At 37.2% G+C, this 17,736-nt stretch overlaps 1 protein-coding gene across 6 annotated transcripts; it reads right to left on the bottom strand.

The window, feature by feature from the left end:
• Window positions 1–899: 899 nt before the first annotated feature.
• On the bottom strand, window positions 900–16,523 carry ezh2 (enhancer of zeste 2 polycomb repressive complex 2 subunit). Of its 6 annotated transcripts, none has more exons than XM_058376477.1 (21): window positions 16,137–16,498; window positions 15,899–15,963; window positions 14,071–14,194; window positions 13,399–13,527; window positions 13,188–13,307; window positions 12,994–13,114; window positions 12,046–12,219; window positions 11,435–11,537; window positions 10,574–10,743; window positions 10,379–10,476; window positions 9,431–9,665; window positions 8,533–8,699; window positions 8,336–8,430; window positions 8,196–8,236; window positions 7,703–7,828; window positions 7,141–7,319; window positions 6,846–6,941; window positions 5,233–5,314; window positions 5,070–5,150; window positions 4,690–4,774; window positions 900–4,445 (listed from the first exon to the last, which is right to left on the bottom strand). In XM_058376477.1, coding segments are annotated over exons 2-21 (2,289 nt in total). In that variant the 5' UTR covers window positions 15,901–15,963; window positions 16,137–16,498; the 3' UTR covers window positions 900–4,384. The 6 variants fall into 6 exon arrangements, with proteins under 6 accessions (XP_058232460.1, XP_058232462.1, XP_058232464.1 ...); XM_058376479.1 differs by having other exon boundaries at window positions 10,580–10,743; window positions 16,137–16,497; XM_058376481.1 differs by lacking the exon at window positions 15,899–15,963 and having other exon boundaries at window positions 16,430–16,523.
• Window positions 16,524–17,736: the final 1,213 nt, after the last annotated feature.

Genomic DNA, 17,736 nt, shown 5'->3' with positions numbered 1-17,736 from the left:
AAAAAAGTGAACCAGTGCACACAATTAAATTACCAATGCTCCAGTCAGTGCAGATGGAACCATTAACTGTATATTAATTGTACATTAGCGACCAGTGCAAAAACTCGCACTTTGAGGTAGGAAGGTAAGATAAAGGCACAGGTGCTGTATGGCTGTCTGACTCGTGTGCGTTAATGAACACAACAAAGGACGTTTTTGCGTTAATGTCCAAGTAGGCAGATAGGAGGCCATGGTGCGTCCTACATGGTTACCAGATGAAGAAAAACTATAATGTATAATGTATAAAAACTATAATAATCTAATCTAATCTAATCTATCTGCAGTCTATCAGGTGAACTGTAGAGCAATTTTCATCCATCTATCTCTCCAGTTTCTGAACTGCTTATCCTCACGGGGAACTTACTAACACTTATCTCGGGGGACTAAGAGGGCATCCTGGGTGGGTTGCACAGTCACACAGTATAAACAATTTAGAGATGCCAATCAAGCTACAGTGCATGTCTGGGGGAGGAAACCAGAGTACCTGGAGTAGAACATGCAAACTCCATGCAAGATTTGGGAATCAAACCCTGTAACCCAGAGATGTGAGGCAAACATGCTCACCCCTCAAGTCACTTGTGTGTTGGTAGGATTTATATGGAACACCCATTTAAATTGTTAAATTTAAACCATTGTTCTGAACATTGTCAAAGGTCAGATCAAGGTCAAATATCAAATTATTGCTATTATGATGTCAAATACATTCTGTCCACTGAACATCTCCTGTTGAAGATATAATCCATTCAGTGCAGACGTCTTAATATTAGAGCACTAAAAATATACCATGGGTGTGTTTTATCATCCAGTTCAGAAATGTGTGTTAATAATAGTCTGTAATGGATATAGCAGGAGACTTGAGCTTATTTTAGTTTTGTTTATTACTTTTAACAATATTATCTGTAAACATTAAAAATCAGCACCTTGTACAATCAGAGGCAGAGAGAAACAGAGTGGTCACAAACCCTCAGGGAAAAAAAAAAACCAAAAAGAAAAACCGACTGAAAGACGACTGAATGTCTCGAGAGAAACATGCTGGTGAGGAGGCTATCAAACTCACGCTGAGAAAACCATTTGAATTTTACTTGGCAAATCACAGCAAAGATTTTTTTCTTCTTAATAAATTACAGAAAAGCCAAACCTGCTTACAGAGTCTAGAAACAGCGACAGTTAAATATCTTCACGTGTAGGTGTAGGGTATTAGAGGCTGATCTTATTGCTGTGGTTTTAGCACAACTTCTCATAGCCATACTCAGCGGGACTGATTTTCATGGGTCATCCAACATGTCTGGACACATCTTAGCAAGGAGATAGCTGCACCTCTGGTGCGTTATGTACCGTGTTTTAACTTATTTATACAGAACCATGTTCACCTTAATACACTGTTGATTTCACACCGTTGGATTAGCACCATTTATCTTTTAATCTCCAAAATAAAAGCATCCCAGTAACATTAAACATTAAGGGTTGCATAAGAATCATTTATTATACTGTTGCATTATTGATTACCATCACTGACATAACCCAGTCATCTTGAATGCAGGGACATTATTACAATGTGGACAATAATATTCTGCTGATTTATCCCAGGTGTAGAGCTTTTTATTCTCACTGACCAACACATTAGATCTGAAATGATATTCATAGATTTGTTTTTGAGTGTGAGGTTAAGATTAAACCTATTCAAATCCAGTCAAAAGGCTAATAAAAGCTTAATAATAAATATAAGAACTTTCATATTGGTAGGTTGTCATTTCCAACACACACACAAAAAAAAAATTCTGGCTATGTATCACAACCTGTATTCTAGTAAATATTCATTACATCTCAGTGCACGCAGTAGATGAAGTTTTTAATCACTGAAAGTAAAAGCGCCATTCCATCAGTTAAGTGACTTCATGGCTCGTTACTCTATTCTTAATCTTTTACTTTAAAATCCCAGTTATAAAAATATACACATATATATATATATATATAATCTAAGCAGATAACACATTTTACTCTCTGTGATGTCTCAAAACAGAACAAAAACAAATGATATAAACGACTAGCATCCGCTGCATCAGGGCAAGGACGAGTCTCTTGCACTTCCCTAACATTTAACCATCCAAAAAAAAAAGGTGGTCAGTTAGATCTAATCGATGATCAACAGTATAATAAATCATGAATCCATGCTCAACCATAGCAGCCAACCATCCAGAAAACAATACACTGTTTTTTTTTTTAGAATAAATGAGCATGTTATTGACTGATTTGTGCTCTTATGTGATTTTTTTTTTTTTCTTAAATAAGAAAATAAAAAAACAAAAAAAACAAAACAAAACACAGTGCCAGAACATAGTGGATGACCCAATAATTAACAACAGGAAGACCTTACAGACTGTCCAAACTGTCCATTTCCTTCCTACAGTGATGGTCTGGCAAAAAAGCTGCTCATAAAAGTTGTGGAGATTTTCGAAAATAACAAAAACAAACATTGAAAAAGTTCCCTGATCCTGATTTCTACTCCATTTGAAATCTTTGTTCATGCATACAACAAACTCAATACACAAATCACCAACATTTTAGGACACCTAAACAGTTCAGTGTAATTTCAAGGCACCGCAAGTTAGATTACTTTATCTATCCATGTTTTTTGTCCTTTTTTTTTTTTTTTAATACTTACTTTTTTTTTTAATATATATATATATTTTACAGAAACTGGATGCACTTGGCACTCCAGAAAGTACATGATAACTCTATAGATGCTTGTGATGACAGACAAGCAGAGAAAGTGACTTTGGTTTTTCAAATGGATCAAAAACACCTCAACTTGATGAAGACCTGTGTAGCATAGTGAGAGTCCGGTTTATTAGGCAGGGCTGATTTATACTGACCCATCAAGATGCATGTAAGCATGTATGTGAAAAGATTTATGGGTAATTTGAAAAGGCGGCGGCGCTGGGAGTCAGGTGAACTCTGGTTGGTTGAGCAAAGAAGTGTATCCGGGAGCACTGAGACAAGACCCAAACCAGAAGAGAAGCTGAGCAGGTTTGAGGATCGGTTCACAGATAATGTATGACGTAAAACAGGCTTGCAACACAGTACTGGAAAATTCTCAAATCTGATTGGGCAGAAGTGGATTAATTAAAAACTAATAGCAGCTCTGAGAGCAGTATGTTTAATATTACTTTATAACACACTTTAAAATAATCTTAAAAATATGAAATGTTTAATATCATGATGTTTCATGTAAGGAGACATTAATGTAACATTTATGGAAGTTGAAGTGAGAATCAAGTTGTTTCTTTGTTCCCCTTTACACTTTCGGTTTCTAGCAGTGTTCGTTTTATTACCTAAACAGGCTGGTGTCTATAGACTGTTTATAGCTGCTGCAACATAAATGATAACAGGAACATGTTGCAGATAAATTTCAAATGGTCATCATTAGCAAACTGCAGTGGTATAAGAGGAATAAAACGCTTTGGGACATGCGGTCATTGGAAAATAATCAACTTCAGGGTAGTAACAGTAAATCCAGGCAGCATTACACCACTCCAATGTTCATTATTTCCTACAACAGTATATCCCTAACTGTTGGGTACACTATTTTATATAATGATTATCTACAAATTACAAAATGAGAGGAACAGTGAAATAAGAACAATGTGGGTTTAGATTTAAAAAAAAATGGAAGCATAATATTGTCACAAATCTGAAAAGTACAGTATTAACAGCAAAAGCACTTCATCCAGTCCAGTACTTTGCTGCTTCTGTTCTACCGTAAAATCCAACAATTCTTTTGTTTGTTTGTTTTTTTGGACATGAACCACTGACCCCAGGACCGAACAACTATTATTAATAATTGTAATTATCTGCACAGAATGTCTGCAGTTTCGCAAACCCAGTATAAATCAGCCCATATACAGATTTAGTACCTAATAAACTGGTGCTGAACCTGTAGTTTACTGACAGTTTGGTCCAAAGGTTGAAAGACATTGACTGGTTGCAATAAAAATAAAAATAATAATAAAATAATAATAAAAAAAAAAAAAAAGTAGAAAAAACTATAATAAAAAGTTCGGTTTACTGGAAAACAAACAGCCCATTAGACAGTGACTGATCTCTACTAAACTGGAAGCTGTAAACAAGTGAATATTCAAGTTACTGTCAAAACGTGAATTCCCAGAGTAAGCCTGTTGGTCAAGAAAAACAATGACAGAAAGACCGAAGTGTAAAAAACTACTAGAAATATCCAAGTTGGCAGATCACCTTGTCCTATAAAAGCCAGTTTTGAAACGTATTGAAACGGCATGTGGAGAGAAAATTCCTGAAGAGTGTAAGGCATTTGTTCCAGAGGTAGACGGATTCATGAAATTTCCATTTCACGTTCGATGCCCACGTACTTGAGAGCGTCTGCTTGACTATATCTAAAAAGGAGGAAGGAAATACAAACACACGCACAGATAATGAATAATAATGTACAGATATATGCTGCGTTTTGTTTTGTTTTTTTCTGCACAAAAACGTTTTGCTTATGTAGTGTGGTGAGACGTTCCGTCATATTATCGGCCGGAGAAACCCTCGTTTGAAACATGCACTGCTTTCTAATGATTAAACACATCTGCATGTCTAAGATGCAGTGTAAAGAAAAAAGTTGAAGCCATCACTGACCTATAGTCGAAGAAAAGCTCCTCCCCGGTTTGTATGGCTCTCTTGGCAAAAATGCCTATTCGGTGATCCCCGTTAACCATCATAACTAAACAGGAGAGGGGAAAAAAACAATGAGGCAAGATCACATGCTTGATGTCTTAAGGTTATTTCATTAATTTTGCAAGCAGATATCATTGTGCAGACTGCACGTCAACATCAGCACACACTAGCCTTTAAAATATGAGGCTCAAAGACGGTTCCATAGTCAAACTGAAACCAGTTTAATCAATAACACTCTACCCCTGCTACATTAACTTTAGAGCTCCAGCAAGACTAAAGAAACACACTTGAGATTTTGGATATTTGGAGTTAGAGGAACACTGTACATTCGAATGTCTCACCTTTTGCATAGCAGTTGGGGTTGACGGAGTGATTGGCAAACCTGATCTTGTTGCCTTTCCTCGTCGCATCAACAACAAAATCTGCAGGACAAAAACAAAAAAGTTATACAGACAATGTATAAGAGCATAAATTTGCAACATGAGATCGGAGGAATCGACCTACCATTGTTGAGGTTGAACAAGAAACTACACATGTATTTGTCATAGACCTTTCCTCTGCGGTCAGCCTCATCCTGGGAGATGATCTACAGGAAACAGAAATAAGAAGAAATAGTGAACAAAAAAACTCCTAATACGTGTATATGGAGTTTATTTAGACTGTTGTCAGGAACTGCTCAAACACCGCAACATTACAGAAATCACACCGAGTTGTGGGATTGGAGTTTGAAAAGATTGTTTGTATTTTCCTCCATTTCATTTCATGGTGTAACAATGCGAACACTGAACCAAAGGGTTTACCGATCTGTTTTATAGATGTTACCACTGGGGCTACACAAGAGAAACTGGTCTTGAAATAAGTTCAAGAAGTGATACCAAGTATGCTATTATTTCTACTCAAACTATTTAACGTTATCATTGTGCACAATAAAAAACAACCAACATAATTGTTCATGCTAATTATTGAGAAATTATTTTTTCCATGAAGTGCATAAATTTTGGTTTTGCCCCAAAACTATTTCAGATGCTTTATAGATCTATGATGAATCTTTTATAAATACACCCTACATTTAAGATTTGGCCACAGTAACAATTGTTGTAAAATGATATTGGAGGAGAAGAGTGCTGAATGCAAAGGCATTTGTCATTACAATTCTCAAGTAGGAATAAAAGGTTCTCATTAAAAATGTGCCATTATGTGCAATGTATTTTAAAAGTTATTTATATCCATAGCAGAAATTTGTTTTTAAATAAGCACCAACGGTTTCTCCATGTTCTCAGTGTTTTCCAGCATTTGACCCAAGAGTGGCTGGTTGTGTGTTTTAGCTTGCCATTGTTATACCCTAAGGACCTAATCCCCACCAATGACTGTATACAAGACTGGACAACATGGCACAACGTGATGAAAATGAAAGTCACCATGTTGACAGATTTTGAGAAGTTGGTCAGAATTGGAGGAAGAGGCTACAGAATAAAAGACCTTGAAGGCAGAGTACAACAATAGGCATGGCCAGTCAAACAGTAGGTCCATTCTAGTGCACCGATGTAGGTCACGGACATGTTGGTTTGAGAGCTAAAATATTTCAAAGTGGCAAGTACTGTTAATAATTAATTATTACATAAATGAAGCTGGTAAAGTAGCTAAAGCAAGGTATAAACTGATAATATTCTGGTGAACTGCAGTCAAAATTTACCCTACCTTATTTTCACCTGGCTCTGATATTTGCAATAATTTACTCATCTGAAAGGAGAAGTGAGCTCTCCAACTTTTCGTTGTTGGTTTAGTTTCATAAAAAAAATAAAAAAAATAAACAAAAAATACAGGAGAGTTTGGCTAACCTCAACAAGCTATTTGAGTGTTAGTCAAGGTCAAACTGTCAAGTTCATGTAATCATTTTGTTCACACAATAAGCAACATCAACCACCCCAGAAAATCATTCAGCTGTATACAGTATGCAGTCATTGATCTGTGCACATGCGCGCGCGCACACACACACACACACACACAGCTCAACAGCATTAGAACCATAAACCCGTCTTCTGTTCCAACTCTACATGATGTGCTCATCACTGTTAAGGTTACAACATAAAACCTTTTTTGCTTTTAAAAGCTCTCACCTCTCCACAGTACTCTGAAATGAACTCATTCTTCTGGACTGGCTCTTTGATAAAAATGCCCCATCCTGCCACGTCAGACGGTGCCAACAGTAAATGCTGAACAGAAACAGGAATGAATCACAATAAATAATGTGACTGTGTGAAGATAATCACATAATCTTGATATCCTTGCTTATACCATGGTTTTCAATCATTCAGAATCATCATAAACAGATGTGATATGAAGTCTTTTGCATTTTGAGGAATTGTGGTCGTTAAACTCGAGTACAAATATATTTAAAAAATTTTTTTGCACCTTCTTGGCACCTCTCTGAATGCTGCAGTTTTTGCACGAGACGTTTTTGCTGTCCCAGTGATCAGCAGCTCCGCAGGTGAGACAGAGGTCGGGGTCGCACTCACGCACAGCCAGGTAACATGGACACTGCTTTGTGTTGCACTGAGCCTTGCAGCGGCAGCCCGGGAAACGGTTCTGGCCTGCACACACATCATGGCTGATGAAAACAACTATCTGCAGCAGAATAGAATCTCGAAGCATGAAGTGTTGTAAAAGCTTAAACAGCCCATTAACGGAGTATTTTTAGTATAGCTAATTGTAACAAAAACATTTAGCAGTGCAACCCGTTAGAATATGCTACAAGATGTTGCAAACAGGGTGGCCTGTTTTTAAAAGGATGTAAAATTAACAATTTCCCACAAATCTGCTTTAAAGCAATTTACCCAAATAAATAATGGAAGGCATGTGTGTCAGTTTTATAAGCTGTTTAAATGTTGACAACTTTTAAATGTAAAATTGTAAACAGACCCCAGAAGATTTGGTTATATAGGTCTTGATAAAGCGTGTGCATGTTTATACTCACACTCTGAGCTGCACTGGCAGAACTTCTCACAGAAGTTTTGAGCAGTGACGCATGGGCAGGAGCTGTCACATGGTTGCCTCGGGTGGTCACATGGCTGGTAGTTGTAGACGTGATTGGAGGAACCATCTGTGAGAGGAAACAAGATTTAAACCTTATCCAACATAACAACCCATCATTTCTGTTTATGGTACACTCGTCTTGATGTTGCACTGCACTATACTTATTTACAAGCCAGCTGCACTGATTCATTAAATCATGTATTAACGTAAGGTTGTGTGAATGAGGAATCTGTCTTAATAAAAAAAGGTCGATTATGTGACTAATATAATGAACAAAAGCTTCACATAATATTGGAAGGGAAGAGAGACACCACTATAATACAACAAACAGTGCTTTTCTGAAAAACCATGTCTTCTGCTATACTTTGGCAAACTGAAAACTATTAACTCCAAACCACAAAGTAGTTCCATGCGAATGAATAAAAAATACAAACCTTTCTTTAGTTGAATTTTTCGACAGTGTGTGGCCCACAACCTATGACAGATACAAAAACTTTTACTTTCAGTGGAAACAACACAGGTGAATCAAAATGAACAAAAGGAGGCAAATGCAAGCATCTTCATTTGAACATGCCTGTGTTTCCTCTTCTTCTTTCTTGGAGGTGTGTCTTCATCTTCAGCAGGTGCACGTGCAATGATGCTGGATTCCTTTACCCTGAATTCATACACCTAGCAAATAAATTGAAACAAAAAAAAGAAATTACAAAATACGGATAGCAGATGATTCTTCAAAATAAGCCACATCTGGATTCACTGTACTGTCCTACACACCTGTCTGCAGGTCTTGGAGCCAATGAGGCGAGCAATGGCACAGAAGTTGTCATAGTAAGTGCCAATGAGTACACGGAAAAGGGAGGCCTCTGCTCCGCTCCAGTCTACGTTCTCGGGAGGATCAGGAATCTTCAGTTTCACTGGAGTCTGGCAGCGGGAATTCGCCTCTACACACAAACCAATATAAAAACTTACAGAAGGTGCATAGACAGACCAGGCTTAGAGAAACATGTCAGCTGCTACACCTGATGCTTAACAGTCATTGGGTGTCTGCCTCTTTAACGCAACAGAATATTTTCATGTCATTCAAAGCATCAAGCCTACTGAAAAGCGCAAAATACAGTAGTGCCCTGTTTTACGTCGATTCCGACTTTACATCGCTCGTCCTTAAATATTACATTGAAAAATTAAATCCGATTTATGGCCCTTTACACAACCTTACGTCAGTCCCTCCGTTGCATGGTAACAATGAAAAATGGCTAATAAAACCAAAGTGAACAAAATTCTTTTTATAAAATAGGAAAATACATATATTCAATATAAAAATAGCACTGACACCCCACAAAAAATATTAGAAAGTCATAGTGTCATTATAGGGAACATATACAGAACTTTATAGGGGCATTTCCAACTTACGGCGAAAATCGACTTACGTCCCGTCTCTTGGAACCAATTAACGACGTAGAGCGGGGTATGACTACAATTTTTCAAAAACATTTAAAAGCTTTAGGGTTCTAAGGTTTTAAAGTAATTCCAGTAAGAGTTAAAGAAATAATCCCAAATAGCTTTACTAATGTGTATGCTATGATATCAGGTCCTCTTGCTTATTAAACTTCCTTCATACTAATTGTAGTCTGACGTATTAGAATGGGAGTTTACTTAGATTATTCCCTCACACCTGAAGAGCTAGTGGTCTCTTCCTTCTTGTCCTCGTCATCTTTATCATTGCTGTCGTTGGTGTCTGTCCCTCCCTCTCGGTCGCTGTCCGTGTCTTTAGTCTCCGTGTTCACGGTTGGTGTGCTTGGCCTGCTGCTGTTGGCAATTCTGCCTCTGCGTCTGGCTGCTGTACGCTTCAACGGGGTTTTTGCTCGCTCAGCCACCACACCAGCTGCATACTCCTTCACCATGCCATCCTGATGTGCATTTCAGTTTGTGTTGAGAATATTTTAATGTTTAAACAAGTGGATACATACAGAAACAGTTAACATGAATGGCCCCAGTTTTTTTTTACGTTTGTTATTTTCCCAATTTGAAATTTTTTCTCCAAGATTTTATTCTGGTTCTTAGCAGAACAACTAAAGAACCCACAATGTTTAATTTCAAGTTATAACATCAAACTAATTATATTTTTATATAGTACTTATTAGCATGTTTGGTCACTTGACACATAATCCTTAATATAATCCTTTTTTTAATAAACGTCTACTTAAATGTAATGACAGTCTATACAAAGAGCTGTTCTCTGAAATGAACGATCAGGAATAAAAAGATTTTTATTTATTTTTATAAGATTTATTGTATAAAATGATAAATAATGAGCCTAATACACATCAAAACTATGTTAATAAAAGCAGAATGAGACAAGCTTAAGAGCTTACTCTCCATTCAGATAAAGGGACAGAAAAATGAGTACCTGTCTACAAACATTTTGAGACCTTTGTAGGTCTAACATATCTAACTCTTACGTTGCTGTTTTGTCAGTTATTACATATAGTAGAACACTTAATATACCATTTACACAAATGTAGCTTTCTACTTTAATTGTAGATATTATACTTTAGGTAGAAAGAGGCAACAGCATATGAGCATGTATGGACATAACTAAATTGCCATTCATTTTCCTTACCTGAACCAGGTACATGTAGCAATCAATGCCACATGGCTTGCTGTCCACCATATTCTCCAAGTTCTTGCGTTTGTACGTGTTTGGAGTTGCATGAAAGGCTGTATGGAGAAGCACAAACGTCCATATTACAAACCTTTTCTTCATTTTTTTTTTATTTATTTTTTTATTGAGACCATGTGTGGGAACAGAACTGACACTCACGATGAAGAAAGCAGTCATATTTGAAGCAGCGCCTACAGAAGAGTGTATGGAAGGAGTGCAGGCTTTGCTCCCTCTGGACTGATTTGGCGTTTGGGCCGTCAATGTTGGGTGTGCACTCAGGAGGAAGGGTACCTGGGAGCTGTTGCTCAGTCAGCTCCTTATACCTGTACACAGTTTAAAGGGCAAAGCTTTATTTACCACCAAATATTTCACCTCTTCATGCTTGCCTAAGGTGTAAGAGTTTATATGTTGAGAAAAAACATGGGATCTGCCACCAAGATGTTGAAATCTATTAAGACATATTACTTGAAATTTGAGAGACTATTATTTACTCGGTTTAAAACATCCCAAACTAAACATCCGCAGCCACCGATCACATCATCTGCAGATTTAATCACATTTGTGCCAATTATTCTGTGTTCTACAGATTGGATGGTAGTGTATTATGCAAAAAAAAGTCTACTCATGTATACGTAGATACTTAACACATCTCTTTATTTCTACTAATGATACTGAGTTTACAGCATTGACATCAGTACAGCCAATCTGAACTAATACTATTGGCTATACTTGACCAGATAAAATTATTAGTTATCAGAATTGTCCGCACATTAAAATTTGTATGAAACCTTATTCACGATGGTTCACAAAACATAAGCAGATACAATCACAGTAGGATTCTAGGTAAACTGATTACTCTCTTAGTTCACTATTACATAAAAGAGCAACCGACCATCTTTAATATGGTGCCCGAGTACAGCAAAATGTTCATAATGAACCACTTTATACTAAACTAATGCTGAATATTAATGCTGCATGAACAAAACTAGTCAGTACTTTTGTATGATGACTTACTTTTCTTTGAGCTCTTCTGGTGATCCTTTATCAGGGAACATAGAAGAGATGGCATCAAAGATTTTATCGGTCGGGAACTTTTTTGGAAAGTCACTGCTTCGACCTGTGACAGGAACGACACCAACATGAACAAGTTTAGGAGCACATGACATTTTAGAGCGTAAAAACAGCACAAAGATAACTCTGATATAATTTCAGTGCCAGCGTATTCTCTAGAAATAAGCTTTGCATATAACAGCTCTGAGTACAACAAGAATGCACCAAAATTCTGTTTGCTTAGGGATAGAAAATAAATGTCAAATAAATGTAACGCTGTTTGTACTGGCTCTAAAAACCAGAACTACATGCTGGTGTAGTCTTGTTTAGTGTTTGCCCTGTTAAGCGTTTTGTGTTGCTGTAACTCAGCACTACATTTCCTGAACTGAAGCCATTGCCACAAGCCTGGTCTTAATCATGGACAAGCCTGAAAAATATGTACCTCACTTTAGCCTGCAGAAATAGCACAAACAAATGTAACACACATGATGTGCCGTTGATACGCAAAAATATATTTAATGTCTACTAATGCTCTTAATACAAAGTCATATGAAAATAAATAAATCAAGGCTTACTCTCCGAGTTAAGAAGCTGGTCCTTGCGAGAATCTTCAGCAATGTCTTTTGCATCACAGTTGTCTAGTTTGTAATCGTGCTGGTCGTCGTCTTCGTCATCATCTTCATTGTCGCTGTACTGATTGAGGGCATTCACCAACTCCACAAAGATCTCATCATTAATAAAGCCACATTCTGTTAAAAAGAAAGAAAAAGAAACAAAAACCACCATGAATATTTTGGGAATCCTGGCAATTGAAATTTGAGCATTACATCAGCGATGTTTACGTGCCTTTTTAATAACTACACAAATCATTTTATTGATTACTTAATCGAAATAAAAGCCTGTTCGTTTTAAAGGCCAATTTGAATTAAGTTTCTATCCAAACAAGAGACAGATAACCTGTTTTTAATAAGGCAATAAAATGGAAGCGTAATTACAGCATGAACCCTTGAATACAATTATTTTTTATGTTTCCTGTTACAGTAATAATGTTGCACAATTAGGGGCTATAAAAATAACTGGCACTACTATTTCTCTAAGAATTTGTTGATTATTATACTGACAATATCTTCAACTTTAAGGTAATCACAGACAATTCCACAACATTAAATGTCACTATAAAATGAATATAGGGGTCTGCAGCATAAAAATAATAAAACACTTCAGGACATGTTGTTATAGGAAAATAATCAATCTCAGGGTGCTTGAACAGGGTTGCATGAGGTGTTTGCTGCATTAATATTCAATAAATGTTTTATCATGGACAGGGACACTTTGATTGAATAATTTGTTAATACTTTGCATTATAGTATTATACATATAATATTTTGCATTAGCATTGCTTTCTCGGGTAAACGTGTTCTACAATGGTATTTACAGTACAGACAAAAAAAATATCATACCAGACCAACTGTCCTTACCATCCACTACTATGATTAAGAAGAAAAATATTACTTGACACAAACCTCTATCTCCATGAACCTTGCCATCGTAGTTTTTAATAAGCTCCTCAATAAAAGTGCCATCCTGGTCCAGGATCTCGTCTCCCATGTAAGGGATATTGTGCAAAACCGTCTCATCTTCAACCTACAGTAAAGTACCCTGATTAGGTCACAGAAGGTGTACACTAAATTGATTCTTTGCCATTTATGTACTTTACCATAAAATTTTGTTGGAGTGGTGACCAGGAATACATCACAGGCACGGACGCTACAGCATTCAGGGTTTTAAGAGGAATGACTTGTCTGGAGAACTCTGCAAATCCACTATCTACTGTGCACTGAAAAACAGGAGTCATTTAGAATTTTAAACACCGCTATATCACAATGTTACGTCTCGTTCGTTTGTTGAAAGAGAAGCTGAGTGCTAACCTCTCTTGTTCCACGTAATGAGCTCACAGGTGTCATGATGTGCACTGGCTGAATCCGCCGCAGTTTCCACTCCTGATTGAGAATGTCGGTGCGCTCTATAATCTTCTGTCGGTTGGAGTTGAACATGCTCTGTAGAAGATAAAAAAAAAAAAGGACAAAATGTGATCTGTGCCAGCACTGTTCCATCATTACCTACGTTCTTTTCCCCCTGAACATCAGCCCATGAATATAAAAGGACTCGTATTGCTTTACGCTCATGATGAATAAGAAACATTTTGGGTTTGTCTGGGTTGTCCTCTTTCCCTTCGTGAGTCCGGCTTGAATTTTACACCACCAATCAGAAACTGAACTGTTTCCAGATGTGAATTTCCGTGCATTTTTAATGATAATTTTTGCAGCACTTACAACGCTATTCAACAACTTTACTGTTACACATGTCTAGCAGCTGTTGTGCTCATGAAAGGGAAAGAAATAAATAATTCACAGAAAACTAGTGACAGACCCCTGCTGTCACCAGATTAGACCCCATGGGATATTTCTGCCTTCCAGCAATATTACAAAAAGAGTAAAATGCATTCCAACATCCCTAGAGGACAGACTTTTTGAAAGATGCATTTCTATGCATGCTTACTAGTTATTACTGTTTCTAAGTGATGGTTAGAGGAGTCCTACCTTAACCTCATCGGCTCTTCTGAAGCGTTTCAGCTGGCGTAAGCGCATGTACACGGACTTTACTCTCCTCCTCCAGCACACTGGGCCTTTCTCCGATTTCTTCCCAGTCAAGCCCATGGTTTCCCTGCAGAAACACAAGCACTGGTTTAAAGGAAAGATCTCAGTGCAACAGCAAGCTGTTCATGTCTGACCAAGCATACGGGGCGAGCTCCATCTTAGCAGAGGCAAGACGCGAAAGACGCTGACTAAGTGTGAAGCAACGCCAAAGCATTCACAAGTACAACAGTATGGGCGAGTTCATCAAGCTTAATCACTTCACAGAGACTTCTGCAGACAGTAACTAAAAAGTCAGAGCAACTGTTCTGTCTGTCACGGTTTTTGCAACTTTAAACAGAACCTTCAATGAGAGAATAGATTTATGAAGTTCTCCATCAAAAAAAAGAACACATTATTTTATTTTATTTATTAATAACCCCCACCCAATTTGCTCAAAATGGCAGCCTCACAAAGACATCCCAATGCTGCCTTCTAAACATGACAGTAAATTTTGGGAGCACAAAAATCTGTCTTTGTACACACTGCCTAAAGAGCTCTTTCCAAATGGAACAGGGGGCCGGGAATAATTAGAAGTTTGCAATATTGTTGTTTATACAAAAGCACTGCTAAATTCTCAAATCTGATGGTGGATTATTTTCAGCAGCTCAGACAGTAGTGCTGGCTGCAAGGAAAATAACAGGTTCATATTAATATGTTCATTCTGATCCAGGTTTATATTAATGTGCTTATGTTAATATATAATGATAATAATATATTAATTTAAGATGCTTTATTTAACACTCAAGGAAGGAGTCTCCAGTGCGATCACTTAATAATAGATTTCTTTTTTTTTTTCCAGTTTCAGTCTTAAGGATAGCAGTTGTTGGATTTTGTAGTTTCTCACCATTAAGCTGCAGTTATTTTCTAACTTGTTGATTATTTTCCTATAACAGCACATCTCATTTCTTACTTGGTATCTCACCAGTATAATCACGATGTTGAAAATCTGTCCTGTTCACTGATTGACTCTTCAATATCTATTGTTTTTCTTCCCAGTAAACATCCCAGTCACCTTCCCAGTCAGGTGATTAATTGTAGACCATGGGATGTCTATTTTATTTTTTTGCCTTGAACCATGTAGATATTATAAACATACCGGCAGATTCGATACGAATACACAGATCTGTTATGGAAGGTGTAAAGTGCATACAGAATCAGTACAATTGCACTGCGGCATCCTGAACTGTACAGACATTTGCATTTTTAAGAAAAAAATATATATATAAAACGTTGTTTGTTTGTTTTTTTAACCCCAAACTTTGGTTGTCTCCCTTCAGACAGATAAAATTACCCAGAGTTATTAGAAGCAAACTAAAAGCCAGATGGCAGTTTGCTGAAACAAAAACCTACCCAAAGGCTTTGGGGGAACATCACCATGGAAAATCCTTCAACATTATGAGATAAGCAGGTAACTTTGAACTCCAGGAAACGTCAAGGGCAAAAACAAATATCAGGCAAAACCAGATAATGTTATGTAATTAATGTCAGTGCATATGAAATGCTTAGGGAGCTCAAAATGAACAAAAGGCGCGTTAATGAAAGAGTAAAGATTTAGGATGGACTCCTAAATAGTGCCATTAAAGTCAAAGACAAATAAGAAAAGAATGTTTAAAAGAAAGAAGTAAGGTAATAAAAAAAAAAAAAGAAAGAAAAGAAAGTAAGTCATTTCAGCTTTAAGTAGTTCCTGGGTGAGTTTCTTCCTCCTTAACGCCACACTACAACATGAACTCACATGTTTCTGCAAACGTTGATAACCTTGACTTTTCAGGGCCCGTGTAGCTGGAACTTTTATCATCACTTCAAACGCACATTATTATCAAGTCAACATAATATTTAAGAAAAGCTTTTATTATGGAGATGATTAATTTTTATTGCTGACTAGCCTCTAAGTACTTCTGTAAGGTTACCTGGCTAGCCTGATTTAGCGACTACAGCTCTAATAACACGGCGCTCCCGTGTGTTCGTCATACCTTCAGAAGTCCAATCCACATGAAACTCTCAGCTATTCAGTGTTCAGATTGTAAACCAAGCCGTCGGGTGAAGATTAGCAGGTTGCTAAGCTAAGCTAACTCGGCTAACTGAGCTATGAACACTGAAAGAGGGGGGGGCGCTTCACCTCCAATACCGGCAAGCTCGCTAAACAAAGCCAACAAATCTCCTCCCAAACCCGGTTCCCTTTCCTGTCTCCCCGCACTCCGAGGCTCGTTATAGTGAATTCTGAAAGACAGAATTAAATTGAAGGTAAAAAATGAAATTGTCTTACAAATTGCAATATTTCCGTTGCTGTAACTATTCAAACCCGCTTTCTCTCCGCTCTCTCTAACTCCGCCCACTTTGGGGCGCTGCAGAATCAACGAGCGCCAAAACGAACGGACCAATCACAGCGTCCCACATTCAAGACGCTAACTATCAGGCATTTTGATAGGTAACATGATGCATTGGAACTGTCCAATCAGACACTGCTCTAGGTGAGGGGCCCGGAATGGGGGACATGTGGAGAAGTTCTCCTTTGTTCTTGGGTTTTTGAAAGAGCACAATTTTTGTGTATAAGTAAACGGACCCCTCACACGACTGGTATGATCTTTTTTTTTTATTTGTTCGCTTGTAATTCTGAAACAAACTGTGGCACCGAAGCGCTTTCGAGGCTGTTTTTATCTTGATAATTATACAAATAAAACGACCGGTTTTCATTTTAATAAATTGTATTATCTGTTTCTCATTGTTGACATGCACCTCTTGACATGTCAATATAATTTTACAACCCATTCGATTCATTTTTGGGATCATAGCGTCAATGTAAACATGTCAGTTTTTAGCCTTTAGACTCTTTGAACTTGGGTTCATCCGGTGTATTAGGCCCCGCCCATTTCCCTGACGTAACGGATACAACGACAAAGCGGTGTTTACGTCACTCTGCTGTCGGAAGTGGATTCCCCTTTAGTTGTCGTAAGAAGCTTTTTAGGAAAATTTTTCTTTCCTTATTCTAAGATAATTACGTTAGGGAAAAACTAACTGCGTCTAGCTAATTAATTAATCTAATGCATCTAATTAGTCCAGATGGTGAATCTCTTTAATATATTGTTTAGTTGACCAAATATTGCCTAGAAAGAATTACATTATTATTACTATACATTATTATTATTATTATACATTATTATTTTCAAAAATACTGGAATATTGTTTCAAAAATGTATATACACACCTCATAGGCCAAACCAGAGATGCTCCGGTTTATGAAACGCATCTGAAATCTATAAAAATAGTAAACTGGTAAAAATAGTAAAAAGAAACTTTTATTTCTCTTTAATGTAAAGGGTCTAACGCAAAGGTTTTATTTGTTGATTAAAGACAAAGACGGTCCTTATACGTTTACTAGAATTTGAATATTTTCCATGCACGTCTTGTATGTTATGTAGAAACATCTGATTTGAGCACATTGGATACAAAAGCCCAGTGTAAATGTAGACTCTGTATGCCCCATCCCTATAGCCTCAAAATTTTGATTCCAGGCTTCTGCAGGAAGTTGGCTATCTTGTCTAATAAAGCAAGTCAGTAATCATTTTCTCCAAT

Source organism: Hemibagrus wyckioides, linkage group LG23 (assembly GCF_019097595.1).
Source record: "Hemibagrus wyckioides isolate EC202008001 linkage group LG23, SWU_Hwy_1.0, whole genome shotgun sequence".
Taxonomy (NCBI): domain Eukaryota; kingdom Metazoa; phylum Chordata; class Actinopteri; order Siluriformes; family Bagridae; genus Hemibagrus; species Hemibagrus wyckioides.
The sequence above is the reverse complement of the archived record's forward strand: the minus strand, read 5'-3'. Positions and strand labels throughout refer to the sequence as shown.

Excerpts from the sequence above, each read along its gene's own strand:
- ezh2 (XM_058376477.1), bottom strand. Across the intron at positions 8,431-8,532 it reads GCTCCAAGACCTGCAGACAG|GTGTATGAATTCAGGGTAAA; the intron begins GTGTGTAGGACA and ends TTTATTTGCTAG. Across the intron at positions 7,829-8,195 it reads AAAAATTCAACTAAAGAAAG|ATGGTTCCTCCAATCACGTC; the intron begins GTTTGTATTTTT and ends TTCCTCTCACAG.